Source organism: Balaenoptera ricei, chromosome 15 (genome assembly GCF_028023285.1).
Source record: "Balaenoptera ricei isolate mBalRic1 chromosome 15, mBalRic1.hap2, whole genome shotgun sequence".
In the NCBI taxonomy this organism is placed as follows: domain Eukaryota; kingdom Metazoa; phylum Chordata; class Mammalia; order Artiodactyla; family Balaenopteridae; genus Balaenoptera; species Balaenoptera ricei.
Window position 1 is genome coordinate 30708671 of NC_082653.1, and position 16810 is coordinate 30725480.

Here is a 16810-nt window from a genome sequence, read left to right on the forward strand (position 1 = left end):
TACCACTAGTGCTGTGCTGAGAATGAAAGTTACAGCTTTAAATGCATACATTAAAAAAGAAGAAAGATTGCATTAGTGATCTAAGTTATCAACTCAAGAAAATAGAAAAAGCACTACAAAATATACTTAAAGTCATGGGAATGAAATAATATAGGTAAGAGAAAAATTAATATAAAACCTATACAATACAGAGGATTAACAAAGGTAAGTGTTAAAAGACTAGTAAAATTGATGAACTGCTAGAGAGATTGATAAAGAGAAAAAGAAACAGAAATTACTGATATCAGTGATGATAAAGGGGCCATCACTATAGATCCTACAGACATTGGAAAAATCATACGAGGATATTATTAACAAGTTTATTCCAATAAATTTGAAAAATTTAAATGGAATGGCAAACTCTAGTAAAACTAATTTACTAAAAAGACAACTCCAGGCCCAGATGGCTTCAATAGTAAATTCTTGCAAACTTTTATAGGACCAGTCTTACATAGACTCTTCTAGAACATAGGAAGAGAGGTGAAATCCATTGTTTTTATGCAGCCAGCATATGTTTATTATCAAAACCTGACAAAGAAGGAAAGCAACAGGTCAGTCTAACTTACAAACATATTAAAAAAAATTAAACAAAATATTTGCAAACTGTATCCAGCAAAATGTAAAAAGAATCATGACCAAATTGAACCCAACTTTGGGTTTCTTGGATTTGAGAAATTCAAGGTCGATTTAACAGAATAAAGGAGAAAAACCAAATGATCATTTCATTAGATGGACAGTTCTTTAAAAAGAAAATAGAGTTCAGTACTCATTAGTGGTAAAAAAAAAAATCTTTAGTTTAAAGAATAAGGACTTCCCTGGTGGTCTGGTGGTTAAGACTCTGCACTCCCAATGCAGGGGGCCCGGGTTTGATCCCTGGTCAGGGAGATCCCTGGTCAGGGAACTAGATCCTGCATGCTGCAACTAAGAGCCCGCATGCCACAACTAAAAGATCCCACATGCTGCAACTAAAAATCCCGCATGCCGCAACTAAAAGATGCCATATGCCACAACTAAAGATGCCACATGCTGCAACGAAGATCCAGCATGTGGCAGTGAAGATCCCACGTGCTGCAACTAAGACCCGGTGTAGCCAAATAAATTTAAAAAAAGAAAGAAAGAAAAAAAGAATAGAAAATTACTTCCTTAATCTGGTGAAGACTTCATACAAAGAATTTAGGGTAAATATCACACTGTAGGGTGAAATTTTGAAAGCTTTCCCCTGAGATTGGGAACAAAACAGGGATACTTACCATTACCAGTTCTTTTCAGTGTAATAATGGAGATCTTAACCAGTTGTAATAAGACAAGAAGATAATAAAATATAATGAAAATGTTAGAAAGGAGAAAATATAATTTTTTTTACAGATAATATGCCTGTATTGTTCATAGTTTTTGCCTGGGATAACCAGGAGAATGGTGTTCCAATCATAGAGATGATAGTTTTGTTGTAAAAAATATATGCAGTTGGTACTTAAGGCTTTGAGACAGTTTGAGATCACTTACCCAGTGACCCAGAATTTAGGTATAGAAGCAGACTGAGGTTGGAGCCTTGGGGCATTCCTACATTTAGATATTGGGATAAGCAGTTGGAATTACCAAAGGGGACTGAGAAGAAGCTGCCTGTGAGTCCAGAGTGTAGGGTTTGGGAAACCAAGTGGAGAAAGTGTTTTAAGAAAGAGGGAGGCTCCCTGGTTTCAAACTGTATTACGAAGCTACAGTAATCAAAACAGTATGGTACTGGCACAAAAACAGACATATACATCAGTGGAACAGAATAGAGAGCCCAGAAATGAGTTCACACTTATATGGGCAATTATCTATGATAAAGGAAGCAAGAATATACAATGGGGAAAAGACAGCCTCTTTAATAAATGGTGTTGTGAAAACTGGACAGCTACATGCAAAAGAAACTGGACTGCTCTCACACCGTGCACAAAAATAAATTCAAAATGGATTAAAGACTTTAAGACATGAAACCATAAAACTTCTACAAGAAAACATAGGCAGTGTGCTCTTTGACATCAGTCTTAGTTTTTTTGGATATGTCTCCTCAGGCAAGGGAAACAAAAGCAAAAATAAACAAATGGGACTACATCAAACTAAATATCTTTTGCACAGTGAAGGAAACTATCAACAAAACAAAAAGGCCACCTACTGAGTGAGAGAACGTATTTACAAATGGTATTTTCAATATGGGGTTAATATCCATAATATACAAAGAACTCATACAACTCAATATGAAAAAACAAACAACCTGACTAAAAATGGGCAGAGGATCTGAATAGACATTTTTCCAAAGAAAACATACAGGTGGCCAACAGCACATGAAAAGATGCTCAGCATCACTAATCATCAGGTAAATGCAAATCAGAATAACAATGAGATGCCACCTCACACCATTCAGAATGGCTATTTTCAAAAAGACAACAAATAACAAGAATTGGTGAGGATGTGGAGAAAAGGGAACCCTGTGCACTGTTGGTGGCAATGTAAATTGGTGCAGCCACTATGGAAAACAGTATGAAGATTCCTCAAAAATTAAAAAGAGCCACCATATGATCCAGCAATTCCTCTTCTGGGTATTTTATCCAAAGAAAAGAAAACACCAATTAGAAAAGATATATATATCCCTATGTTCATTGCAGCATTATTTACAATAGCCAATATATGGAAGCAACCTAAGTGCCCATCAATAGATGAATGGATAAAGGTGTGGTGTATATATGCAATCAAATATTACTCAGCTGTAAAAAGAATGAAATCTTGCCATTTGTGACAACGTGGATGGACCTAGAGCATATTATGCTAAGTGAAATAAAAGAAAGACAAATACTGTATGAGTTCACTTACATATGGAATCTAAAAAACAAAACAGATGACACAAAAAACAAAACAAATAGAGTTGTATATACAGAGGACAAACAGGTGGTTGCTAGAGGGGAGGGGAGTGGAGGAGGAGAGAAATAAGTGAAGGAGATTAAGAGGCACAAACTTAGAGTTGCGAATGAATCACAAGTATGAAATGTACAGTGTGGTGACTATAGTCAGTAACTATGTAATATCTTTGTATGATGACATATTGTACCTGGACTTATCATTGTGATAATTTTGAAATGTATAGAAATATTAAAACACTGTGTTGTGTAACAGGAACTAACATAGTGTTGTAGGTCGATTATACTTCAGAAACAAACAGAAAAAGAGATCAGATTTGTGGTTACCAGAGGCAGGGGGTGGGGGGAGGGGGAATTGAATGAAAGTAGTCAAAAGGTACAAAATTCTAGTTGTAAGATAAGGAAGTACTAAGGATGTACATGATGCATTTAATTAACACTGCTGTATGTTATATATGAGAGTTATTAAGAGACTAAATCCTAAGTGTTCTCATCACAAGGAAAAACTTTGTTTTCTGTTTCTTTAATATTGTATCTATATGAGATGATGAATGTTCACTAAATTTATTGTGATAATCATTTCATGAAGTATGTAGGTCAAATCATTATACTATACACCTTAGACTTATATAGTGCTGTATGTCAATTGTATCTCAATAAAATTGGAAGAAAACAAAAGATTAAATGCAAACAAAAAAATAAAGAGGGAGTCATCAGCTACTTCAGATGTGTAGGAGAGTGAAGTAAGAAGGGATCTGAGAATGAAATAAGAAGGGATCTGAGAATTTACTCCTCTATACCTTAACAGAAGGATTTCAGAGGAGGGGTGAGGGTTAGACCCCATTGGAATGGGGTTAAGAAGTTACAAGGTAAGAGTATTGTCAGCGAGAGTAGATAATTCTTTGTGGTTTTTTCTTTGTTTGTTTGTTTTTTGGTTTGTTTGGGGTTTTTTTGGCTGTACTGTGCAGCTTGCAGGATCTTATTTCCCATACCAGGGGTTGAACCCACACCCTTGGCAGTGAAAGCATGGAGTCCTAACCAGTGGACCTCAGGGAATTCCCAACAGTAGATAATTCTTAAGAAGACCTTTGTTGTAAAAGTAAAAAAAAAAAAAAAAAAAAAAAAAAGTAGGGAATAGCTTGAGAACATGAGAAGGAAGTTTGTTTTTTAAGAAGGGAATCCAACAGCCAGTCTTATGCTGATCCAGTAGATAGAAAAAGTATAGCGTGTGGTTTAGAATTAGGTTTGTTCTGGTGAGGCCCTTGATTGAGTAGAGTTTTAGAATTCTGCACCCAGGTAGAGGGTGTGACCCTATCCATTGTAACTAGGGGGAAGGCAAAGTACCTGCATTTAGTAATGGTAAGAAAATATAGGTCTCCTGATTTATTTCTTCTTTCCACAGCTATTCACTTTGTGTCATTAGGATGCCAGACACACTTCTAGGCACTAGAAATAATGAACAAAACAGACAAAAGTCCTTGCTGTCATGAAATTTACATTCCACTGGTGGTAAATAGATGTGAAACAGGTGAAGTAATCAATTGATCATCAGCTAAAATTGAAGAGAGGGAAGAGGGTTTGGAAAAGTGAAAGATAATAAGGTATAACAGAGAATTGGCCAGGGAAATGAAAAGATTGATTGTCCCACAGTGCTGGGAACCTACTTGAGATATGTGTTTATAAATGTGAAGTGAGACCAGTCAGCACAGTGTTGTGTCACTAGCCTTATTTAGCTGCTTGGTTTCATATACAGAGTAAGCAGAGAGTTGGAGTCAGTCAGGTTTAGGGTTTGCCATATGTATAACTGCAGTTTATTAAGATACCATTGAGTGTAAAATGCACTCTTATGTACTTCTAAGAAAGAAAAAACATTTAAACTATGACCTGCCATTGGTTTTACAATGCATCCTGATTTCTGAGCTGTTAAGAAAAACATGTTCATCTTGGAGTTGGTGAAATAAGTAGTTGGGATGCTTTTAGTTAGAAGCAACAAGAAAACCCAGACTCAGATGGCCTTTGACAATAGGGAGAAAGGACATGGCAGCCTGAATGAGGCTTGCTTCCTTGGCTTTTCTAACTGCAAGCTCCCTGCTTCTCTTGAGCCAGCTTGCTTGGGGACCTATAGGAAACTATAACATCCACATTCTGTTGTGATTCTTCTAGACATAGAGAGCAGTGTAGCTGGGCCAGTATAGCAAGGTGCAAGGACCACAAAGCTGCAGATTTGGAAAGCAAGATGCTGCATCCATGGAGTGCAGTAGGTCTTCCTGACTTCCACAGTCCAATATATTGCTGAAGGGGTATATTGCTGAGGCTGTGGGAATACTGGGAGACCTGAGGGCAGAGAAGAATTATACCTAGATGATGGAAGTGTAAGATGGTATAACCACTCAGGAAACAATTTGGCAGTTTCTTTAAATTTACGTGTATATCTATACTTTGATCCAATGATTCCTTTTTTATGTTTTTATCCAAGAGAAATGTCCACACAAAGGCTTGTGCACAAGTGTTCTTAGCAGCTTTGTTCATAAGCGTCTATAACTACATAATCCAAGTGTCTGTCAACAGGAAAATGGATAGACATGTTGTGGTATATTCATACAGTAGAATACTACACAGCAATAGGAAGGAACAAACTATTGATACACACTATACTCAGAAACATGCTGATCAAAAGAAGCAAGGCACAAAAGTGTCTCTGCATGATTCCATTAAATCAGGTTCTATAAAATCAGGTTCCATAAATCAGGTCTGCAATGATAGAAACAAGATCAGCATTGAGAAGGATTACCTGCAAACAGGTCTGAGGGAACTTTGGGGGGTGACAGAACTGTTTTATATCTTGTTTGGGGGGTTTATATGTGTATAAATTTGTCAAAACTTACCAAATTGTACATTTATGATGACTGCATTTTATTATATATAAATTACTCCTCATTAAGGTTGATTTAAAAATTTGGTTGGAAGGAGTCAAATCAGTATAGCACTCATTATACTAAATGTGAATAGATTATATGTGTCAGTAAAACTGTCAGACTAGGTTGAGAAACAAAACCTAACCACGTCCTGTTTAGAAGAAACAAACTTTTGCTCTCTACCCTTGACCTCACTGTGGCCCCCAGGTGTGCCATGTGCTTTCCAGGACCTATGGCAGAGTAGAAGGACATGACCTCCCTCCTTCTCATGGAAAAACCAAAATCACGGCTTACTGCTGAACAACCACCGACAAAAAAATTCTGGAGTCTATCAAAAAAGATACCCTACATCCAAAGACAAAGAAGAAGCCAGAACGAGATGGTAGGAGGGATGCAATCACGATAAAATCAAATCCCATACATGCCAGGTGGGCAACCCACAAACTGGAAAATAATTATAAAAATAATTATACCACAGGGGTGAAAGTTCCGAGCCCCACATCAGGCTCCCCAGCCTGGCAGCCTGGCAATGGGAGGCGGAGCCCCCAGAGAATCTAGCTTTGAAGGTCGGCGGGGTTTGATCACAGGAATTCCACAGAAGTGGGGGAAACTGAAGCTCCACACTTGGAGGGCATACAGAGGGTCTGGTGCACACCAGGACCCAGGGAAAAAAGCAGTGACCTCATGAGAGACTGGGCCACACTTACCTGACAGTATTGGAGGGATTCCTGCAGAGGCGGCGGGGGGCGGCTGTGACTCGCTGAGAGGACAAGAACATTGGCAGCGGCAGCTCTGGTTAGGACTCATTGGCGTGAACCCTCTTGGAGACTTCGGTTTTCTCACCAAGACCTGGCCCCACCCAATAGCCTGTAGCCTCCAGTACTGGGATGGCTCAGGCCAAACAACCAACAGGTGGGAACACAGCCCCACCCATCAGCAGACAGGTTGCTTAAAGTCTTCCTGAATAAACAGCTGCCCAGTAAACACACCCCCTGACATAGCCTTGCCCACTGGAGGGACAAGACCCAGCTCCCAAGACCCACTGGGCAGGTACCAGTCCCTCCCACCAAGAAACCTGCACAAGCCTCTTAGCGTCATCCACCACGGGGCAGACAGCAGACTACAACTCTGCCGTCTACAGAATGGAAATCACAATCACAGAAAGTTACACAAAACGAGACAGCAGAGGAGTATATCCCAGGTGACGGAACAAGAGGAAAGCCCAGAAGAACAACTAAGTGAAGCAGAGGTAGGCAATCTACCTGAAAAAGAATTCGGAGTAATGATAGTAATGATGATCCAAGGCCGTGGGGAAAAAAATGGAGACACAGATGGAGAAGATACAAGAAATGTTTAACAAAAACCTAGAAGAACTACACATACAAACAGATGAACAATACAATAACTGAAATGAAAAATACACTTGATGGAATCAATAGCAGAATAACTGAGGCAGAAGAATGGATAAGTGAGCTGGAAGACAGAATGGTGGAAATCACTGCCATGGAACAGAATAAAGAAAAAAGAATGAAAAGAAATGAGGACAGTCTAAGAGACCTCTGGGACAACATTAAACAGACCAACATTCTCATTATAGGGGTCCCAGAAAGAGAAGAGAGAGAGAGAAAGGACCTGAGAAAATATTTGAAGAGATAATAGTTGAAAACGTCCCTAACATGGGAAAGGAAATAGTCACCCAAGTCCAGGAAGCACATAGTGTCTCAGGCAGGATAAACCCAAGGAGGAACACACTGAGACACATAGTAATCAAATTGACAAGAATTAAAGACAAAAAATATTAAAAGCAACAAATAATGTACGAGGGAATTCCCATAAGGTCATCAGCTGATTTCTCAGCAGAAACTCTGCAGGCCAGAAGGGAGTGGCACGATATATTTGAAGTGATGAAAGGAAAGAACCTACAACTACTCTACCCAGCAAGGCTGTCATACAGACAACCAAAAGGTAAGAGAATTCAGCACCACCACAACAGCTTTGCAACAAATGCTAAAGGAACTTCTCTAGGCGGAAAAGAATAGGCCACAACTAGAAACAAGAAAATTACAAATGGAAAAGCCTACTGGTAAAGGCAAACATATATAAAGATAAGAAATCATCTGCACACAAATATGATATCAAAATCAGCAGTTGTGAGAAGAGGAGAGAACAAATGCTGGATACTGGAAATGCATTTGAAATTAAAAGACTAGCAACTTAAAACATCTCATTTATATATAGACTGCTATATCAAAACCTCATGGTAACCACAAACCAAAAATCTACAATAGATACACACACAAAAAAGAAAAAGGAATCTAAACACAACACTGAAGTTAGTCATCAAATCAAAGAGAACAAGAGAGGAAGGGAAGAAAAAAGACCTACAAAAGCAAACCCAAAACAATTAACAAAATGGCAGTAAGAACATACATATTGATAATAACCTTAAATGTAAACGGATTAAATGCTCCATCCAAAAGACATAGACTGGATGAATGGATACAAAAACAAGACCCTTTTACTGTCTGCAAGAGACCCATTTCAGACCTATGGACTTAAAGTGAGGGGATGGAAAATGTATTACACACAAACAGAAACGAAAGTTGTAGTAGCAATACTCATTTCAGACAAAAGACTTTAAAATAAAGAATGTTACAAGAGGCAAAGGACACTATATAATGATCCAAGGAGAAGATATAACAATTGTAAATATATATGCACCCAATATAAGAGCACCTCAATATATAAGGCAAATACTAACATCTGCAAAAGGAGAAATCGATAGTAATACAATAATAGTGGGGGACTTTAACACCCCAGTTTCATCAGTGGACAGATCATCCAGACAGGAAATCAGTAATGAAACACAGGCCTTAAATGACACATTAGACCAGATGGACTAAATTGATATTTATAGAGCATTCCATCCAAAAGCAGCAGAATACACATTCTTCTCAAGTGCACGTGGAACATTCACCTGGATTGATCACATGTTGGGCCACAAAGTGAACCTTGGTAAATTTAAGAAAATTGAAATCATAGTAAACATCTTTTCTGACCACACACTATGAGAGTGGAAATCAACCATAAGAAAAAAACCGAAAAAACACAAACACGTGGAGGCTAAAGAGTGTTACTAAAAAACCAATGGATCACTGAGGAAATGAGAGTAAATCAAAAAATACCTAGGGACAAATGAAAATGAAAGCAGGACGATCCAAAACCTATGGGATGCAGCAAAAGCAGTTCTAAGAGGCAAGTTTATAGCAATACAGTGTTACTTCAGGAAACAAGAAAAATCTTAAATAAACAATCTAACCTTATACCTAAAGCAAATAGAGAAAGAAGAACAAACAAAACCCAAAGTTAGTAGAAGGAAAGAAATCATAAAGATCAGAGCAGAAATAAATGAAATAGAGATGAAGAAAGCAATAGAAAAGATCAATGAAACTAAAAGTTGGTTCTTTGAAAAGGTAAACAAAATTGATAAACCTTTAGCCAGACTCATCAAGAAAAAGAGGGAGAGGGCTCAAATACAAATGAAACCACAGAAATACAAAGGATCATAAGCAACCAATAAAATGGACAACCTAGAAATGGACAAATTCTTAGAAAGGTATAATTTTCCAAGACTGAACATGGAAGAAATAGAAAACATGAATAGACCAATCACAAGTACTGAAATTGAAACTGTGATTTAAAAACTTCCAGCAAACAAAACTTCCAACAAACAAAAGTCCATGACCAGATGGCTTCACAGGCAAATTCTATCAAACATTTAGAGAAGAGTTAACACCTATCCTTCTGAGACTATTGCCAAAAATCACAGAGGAAGGAACACTCCCAAATTTATTCTATGAGACCACCATCACCCTGATACCAAAACCAGACAAAGATACCACACAAAAAATTACAGGCCAATATCACTGCTGAACATAGACGCAAAGATCCTCAACAGAATACAAGCAAACCAAATCCAACAGTACATTCAGATGATCATACACCATGATCAAGTGGAATTTAGCCCAGGGATGCAAGGATTTTTCAATATCCACAAATCAGTCAGTGTGATACATTACATCAACAAATTGAAGAATAAAAACCATATGATCATCTCAGTAGATGCAGAAAAAGGTTTGGGCAAAATTCAACACCCATTTATGATAAAAACTCTGCAGAAAGTTGTAATAGAGGGAACATATCTCAACATAATAAAGGCCATATATGACAAACCTACAGCTAACATCATACTCAGTGGTGAAAATGTGAAAGCATTTCCTCTAAGATCAGGAACAAGACAAAGATGTCCACCCTTGCCACTTTTATTCAACATAGTTTTGGAAGTCTTAGCCACGGTGATCAGAAGAAAAAGAAATAAAGGGAATCCAAATTGGAAAAGAAAAAATAAAGCTCACTGTTTGCAGATGATATGATACTATACGTAGAAAACCCTATAGATGCTACCAGAAAACTACTAGAGTTCATCAATGAATTTGGTAAAGTTGCAGGATGCAAAATTAATACACAGAAATCTCTTGCATTTCTATACACTAACAAGGAAAGACCAGAAAGAGAAATTAAAGAAACAATCCTATTTACCATTGCATCAAAAAGTATAAAATACCTAGGAATAAACCTATCTAAGGAGGCAAAAGACCTGTACTCCAAAAACTATAAGACAGTGAAGAAAGAAATCAAAGATGACACAAACAGAAAGATATACCATGTTCTTGGATTGGGAAAATCGATATTGTCAAAATGACTGTACTACCCAAGGCGATCTACAGATTCAATGCAATCCCTATCAAGTTACCAATGACATTTTTCACAGAAGTAGAACAAAAAATCTTAAAATTTGTATGGAGACACAAAAGACCCCAAATAGCCAAAGCAATCTTGAGAAAGAAAGATGGAGATGGAGGAATCAAGCTCCATGACTTCTGACTATACGACAAAGCTACAGTAATCAAAACGGTATGGGGAGTTCCTTGGTATTGCAGTGGTTAAGAATCCGCCTGCCAATGCAGGGGACACGGGTTTGAGCCCTGGTCCGGGAGGATCCCACATGCTGCAGAGCAACTGGGCCCGTGCGCCACAACTAGTGATCCTGTGCTCTAGAGCCTGTGAACCACAACTGCTGAGCCCGTGTGCCACAACTATTGAAGCCTGTGTGCCTGGAACCCGTCTCCACAGCAGGAGAAGCCACCTCAATGAGAAGCCTGCACACAGCAACAAAGACCCAACGCAGCCAAAAATAAATAAGTAAACTAAAAAATATATATGTATATAAAAAAGTTACCATTAAAAAAAAAAACAGTATGGTATTGGCACAAAAACAGAAATATAGATCAGTGGAACAGGATGGAAATTCTGTTAAATGTTTATCTTGGGAGAAGGGGTGGAGTGCTTGGGGAGATCAGTGAAAAAGGGAGAATTGTCCTTTGACCCCAAAAAAGCCTGTCTGATCATATCTATTCATTATCTGTAAAATTATGTAAATGTGTATGTTTAAAGATATGAAGTAAATATTCAAAATAAAAATGACCTATATTTTCTCCAAAAGGGATGCAGATTTGCAAATACCTGAACATGTCCATGTGAAGTCTGTAAAAACTCTTAGAAACAAAAGAAGCATAGTAGAAAGCCACAAAACTGTTTGAACTACTGGGAAATTTATTTACCTGTAAACCTGGGGTGGTCTCTGTGGTTGTTTGGTGTGGCTCTTCAGGGACCTTTGCACTCCTTTGATTTGTCATCCTTGGTGTTGGTTTTGTGTATAGGCTCATAGCGTGATGTTTGAAGTAAAATCCAAACATAGCAAAGTCCAGAGGAAGAAGGATGGTCTCTTTGGATGTCTGTCTGTCATAGGCTGGGTTTCTTGGAAGCATTTTCTGAGATGGAGTTTGGGGTACAAGTTAGTTATAACATCTGTGAGAGGAAGGGGCAGGAAGCAGAACTGGGCAAAGGAAGAAGTTGAGCTTCAATGCAGGCTTGGCAAAGGAGAGTTCTGGAGTAAGGATTGCCTGCCAGAGTTGTCCCATGTTAGACTGAAAAATGCCCAGCCATTATACCCACTCTGTGTGGGCTGTGCTGGGAAGGATATGACCTGGGACAAGGCAGCTCCAATGGAACTGACAGCTGGATGCTGTCTGTTGACCACGCTCATTTCTGCAGCTGGCAACAAGTCTTTTCTTGAAGAGGAGATCTAGGTGTCGTAGCTAGGAATGAGGAAATATTTCTTAGAAACCCTCCATCAGACTTACCCTCACATCTAAGATTAGATTACATGCTGTGGCAGAAGTAGTAGTTTTTCTTCTCTTCTCTGGTAAAGAGTCCTGATTTTTCACTGAGTATATGGTCATCTGGGATGATGGCTGTATTTCTCAGCCTCCCTGTACATTTAGGTATGTCTAATTTTTGGCTAGGTGGTAAGTTTAATTGTCAGGTTCGACTTAGAGGGCAGGGGTATGTACCTTGTTTTCTTTCAACTCTTTCCTGCTGTGTAGAATGTGGAAATAATAACTGGAGTTTGTGCAGCCATCTTGGATTATGAGGTGGAAGCACATGTTGAGGATGACAGAGCAACAAGATAGCAGAACATTAATTAGCTCCCTGATGATCATAGAAATGTGTTATGTGCTCCAGGTTGCTTATGTTTGGGCTTTGTATCTTGGTTAGAGCCATTACTATTTAGGTTTTTCTGTCAGTTGCATTAGAACTTAATCTTAACTAATACACATTTCTAATTGGCAAGGGGCACAGGAAACCATGATTGGCTTAGACTAATATTTTGGGAATGGAATGGATGTTGGGGAGTAAGACACAGAGACATTTATATCAGGCAAGTACAGTAGAGAGAGAGAGAATGCAAAGAAGTCGAGAGATTTGCAGGGGATGATAATTGTGATGGACCCTGGAATCATACCTAGGTAAGTGAGAAAGTGGAACGTGTGAGTGATGAACATAAAGAAGTGATAGTTGTGTGGATTGGAGGTCGGGGCTGAAGATTCATTGGAGAGGGGGAGCTAGGCTAAATGAACTAGAGAGAGCAGAGATGGTGGTCAGAGTGTAGGTCGCTTTAAATGGAGATTTTATGGTAGAGCTTTCACTCCTAACAGCAGGGCTGAAAAGACTGGGTAACTAAAGTGAGGTAGAGGAAAAAATTGTTAATGGTGAAGTTAAGAAATGGAGAGGCTGGGCTTTGGATGGAACATCTTGGATGCGGCTGAATGGAAGGCAATGAGCTAGTTGTTGATATCTTGAGTGGGTGGAGAGGAGTAATTGGGATGTCAGTAGATAACTCAGAAAGTAAGGGAGGCAGATCCAGAAGAGAGCATTTGTTTCAGACAGGCTGACATTGTTGATGGAAGAGGGAGGAAAAGTGATCTGGAAACAGCAAAGAGGAAAGAAATAGCATCCTTAAATATTAAAAATTTCTACATTTATAGTATATATTTCTACAATATATACTAGACATAAACTGAGAAAATATGTTTATAGTACATTTACCATACAAATGGGAGCTTCTTAATATAAATAGAGCTCTTAAACATTATTTTGAAAAAGATAACTTGGTAGCAAAGTGGGTAAAGAATATTGAGTCTTAATTTGCAAAGGAGAAAATGCAAATGACCAAAACACATGAGAATCTTCATACATTAGGGTTAGTACTGGTAAAAATATTAATGAGATACTAAGATGTGCCTGTCATATTGGCAAGACCTAAAAATATTGATAAACTTCAAGCTTGGCATGTGTGTGGGAAGTCAGGTGCTGATGTGCACTGCTCGCAGAGTGTGGTAGATTGCCACTTCAGAAGAAGCAACTAAATGGCTGTGGTGGGTCTGTTGTGTGTTGTGGATTGATGTGCTTGCGCATCATAGTTATGCTGGCCACAGCATTATTTATTGCATTTGCACATTTTACTTGTAATGGTAACTGTGTGGCCTTATTTTTTAAAAACCAACTGATATTTATAAGTAACTTCTTGTGGCCATTTTTATGGAAACAAAGTGTGATTTTCCCGTCTCAGCTAGAAAGATGTATGTTTTTGTTCATTCCTGTTGGTTTTAATATATTTGTATCCCCTTTTCTTAAGTATATGGCATGAATTTGTTTCATCCAGATTTGTGTAACCTGCGTATACCTATCCAGTCTTTTTCTTCTGGTCATAGCATGCATCAGTGTACCCACTTGGATTGTATTGAGAGTTAAGAAAGATATTATTAATATATGAAATTTTGATGGATTTAAATTTTTTTATTTTTTGAATTACAGACTAACTGGATCTTCTGGGTTTATAACAGATGGACCTGGAAATTATAAATATAAAACAAAGTGCACATGGCTCATTGAAGGACAGTAAGTAGTAATGGCTAATTTAATTTTTTTTTTTTTCAGGATAGAGCTCATTGTGAGATTACTTTTCCTACATGTAAAATTAACAATCTGTGGCAACTTAAAATATTTTTTATTTGGTAACCTTTACTTTGACAAGTGAATTTGATTTTCTTATTTTTCTTAATCTTCAACGTTAATTGAAAAAGACTTCTGTGTTGATTTGCAAATGAATTATACACACCAGAAATTTGTATATTTTCAGTTGTAATAGTTAAAAAACTGTTACAATATTTTATTATGGTTGAGGTATATGAAGAAAATTAGACTTCACTTGAATATGTAGTAGGGAAGGGAAGAGATTTTAATAGGCCTATTTATTTATTTATTATTTTTAGTGATTTAACATATGGAAGTTTATTTCTTCCTCACATAACAGTTCCAAGGCAGGTGTTCCTGGTCAGCAGGCAGCTTTCTTCCCTTTGGTAGTAGGACCCAGGCTCTGCCATTCATTCATTAGCTTCACTGTTGGCTAACTGCAGCCAGCAGGAGGGGAAGAAGGAAGTTCGGGAGAAAGCAGACCTGCTTCTTAAAAGCTTCTTGCAGAAAGTGTCACATGCATTCACTCTCATTGCAACCATTAATAACCCTTTAAAATAATTGTGGACAGTCTTAGAAGACTGGACCATAACTGGACAAATGGTAATTTCTTAAAACTAAATTGCAGTGTGGAATCTGAAATGATCCTAATGAACTTTTAGAACTTGTTAAGTTAAAACTGGTTTTCTATGGGACTTCCCTGGCGGTCCAGTGGTTAAGACTCCACGCTTCCACTGCAGGGGGCATGGGTTCGATCCCTGGTCGGGGAACTAAGATCCCGCATGCTGTGTGGCATGGCCAAAAATAAAATAAAATTTTTTAATTGGTTTTCTTGTACTTTAAATAGATCTTGAACCCATGCATGATTTTGTAACATTTGGAAAATATTGGTTCACTGAATTATGCAGGTCTTCCAGGTGTCGATACATTTCATTATATGAAATTTAAAACATCACATTAGTTAAAAATCACCATCAATCTCATCAGAAAATTTTAAGTATTGGGAAGTTGTATCTGGGTGGTAGGTACAAATTTTCCAAAACTCATTATTGCTTGAAAGCTTATATTTTCTTTGGTAACAAATGCAGGCTTGCTTTGTTCATTTTCAAGAAAATATCTACCAGATATCCAAGTCTAAATAACCATAGTTTTTACCTCTCGGACCTCCTAAAAGGGCCTCAGGGACCCTGGCATTGTGTGGACCATACTCTGAGAACTGCTGCTTTAAGGAGCTGTCTGCTCTTGCCCTTTTTACCAGTTCACTCCCATCTGATATCCTTCTCCACTGTTGCTCTGAATGTGCTGTCAGTGGTTGCTCCACCTCAGCCTAAGCATAAAACTAAGAAAAAAACTTCAAATCCTCCGTTTCCTTATCCACATGTTCAGCCTGTCAGTAAGTTCTATCAGTTTTCCCCTCTAGAATATCTCCCCAATCCTCTTCATCTTCAACTCTACAGTTACTTTAAGAACCACCAACCATCCTCTCTTTCCTGGGCCACTGTAATAGCCTTGAAATTGACCTCCAGTTTTTACCTTTGCCCCTTGCCCACCACTCACTCCCTTCTTATCTTATTCCTTCTGTTTGCTGTGTTTCAGACATGCTGATTTTCTTCATGTTGCTTGGACACATCAACTTCTAAAGTCTAAGACTTTAAGACTGTTATTCTCTCTGCCTGAAACATTGTCCCCCCAGGCTTTTGACGTGGCTTATCTCTCACCATTCTAATATTTTCCAAAACTTTCTGGGGTATCTCCCCACCATCTGTTGTACTACTACATCACATTCCTTTAATTTCTTCCCAGTATTCATCACCATGTGAGTTAACTTGTTTATGTATTTATTTAATTGTTTGGTTAGAGATTTTAGTTAGACAAGAAGTATGGGGTAGATGAAAGGTTCAGGCTGGAGACATATAGTTAGGAATCACCAGGATATAGATGGTGTTGATCTTACCAAGAACTTTTGGAGTAGAGTCTGTGGGCTAAAGCCAGGTTGGAGAGTGAAAAGGTGAGTGGGATGTGAGGAAATGGAGAAAACCAAAGTCTTCTGTGGAGTTTCAGAGGAGAAAGGGATAGGTCTGATAGTAGCTGGAAGGAGAGTTCGGATTTAAAGTTTTTTGTGTTTTGTTGTTTTTTGTAAAATATGTGATACTTAAAGAGATTTAAGTGTGGACTTGGAAGTTTCAGATGAGAGGGAGATGTTAAATATTTGAGAGATGGAAGGAAAAGTAGGTAGATGTATCTATTTTAGAAAGTGGGTATTTGAGAAATTTTTGTCTGAGTGCTGAGCATAAGCAGGGAGATGGGACTGGGTGGTCTGAAATAGAAATTGAGAACTACTAGTAGGACTGCTGGCAGAATCGAAGCGCCAATACTGGAACCAGCCTACCCAGTGTTGTGACTTTCTCCAGCATGGCTTAGTTTTCTCTAGATTCAGTCTAGGTCAAAGCAGATAACTGGTGTTCTCTAGACCAGGACTTCTTCCAGGGAGTTCCATGAAAAGGCAGAGGGGCAGGCGAGTTTAGA

General features: G+C 38.2%; 1 protein-coding gene across 5 annotated transcripts in view; it reads left to right on the plus strand.

The window, feature by feature from the left end:
• Nucleotides 1–16810, plus strand: part of ATRN (attractin) — a 158318-nt gene that overhangs the window by 25798 nt on the left and 115710 nt on the right. For 3 of the 5 annotated variants that reach the window (XM_059898407.1, XM_059898408.1, XM_059898410.1), the window contains exon 2: nucleotides 14126–14209. The exons of 1 other annotated variant lie outside the window; for it this stretch is intronic. In XM_059898407.1, coding sequence (XP_059754390.1) covers nucleotides 14126–14209 — 84 coding nt within the window. Of the gene's footprint in view, nucleotides 1–14125; nucleotides 14210–15969; nucleotides 16101–16810 lie in introns of those variants that run through there. One more of the 5 variants, XM_059898411.1, reaches the window with a different exon arrangement.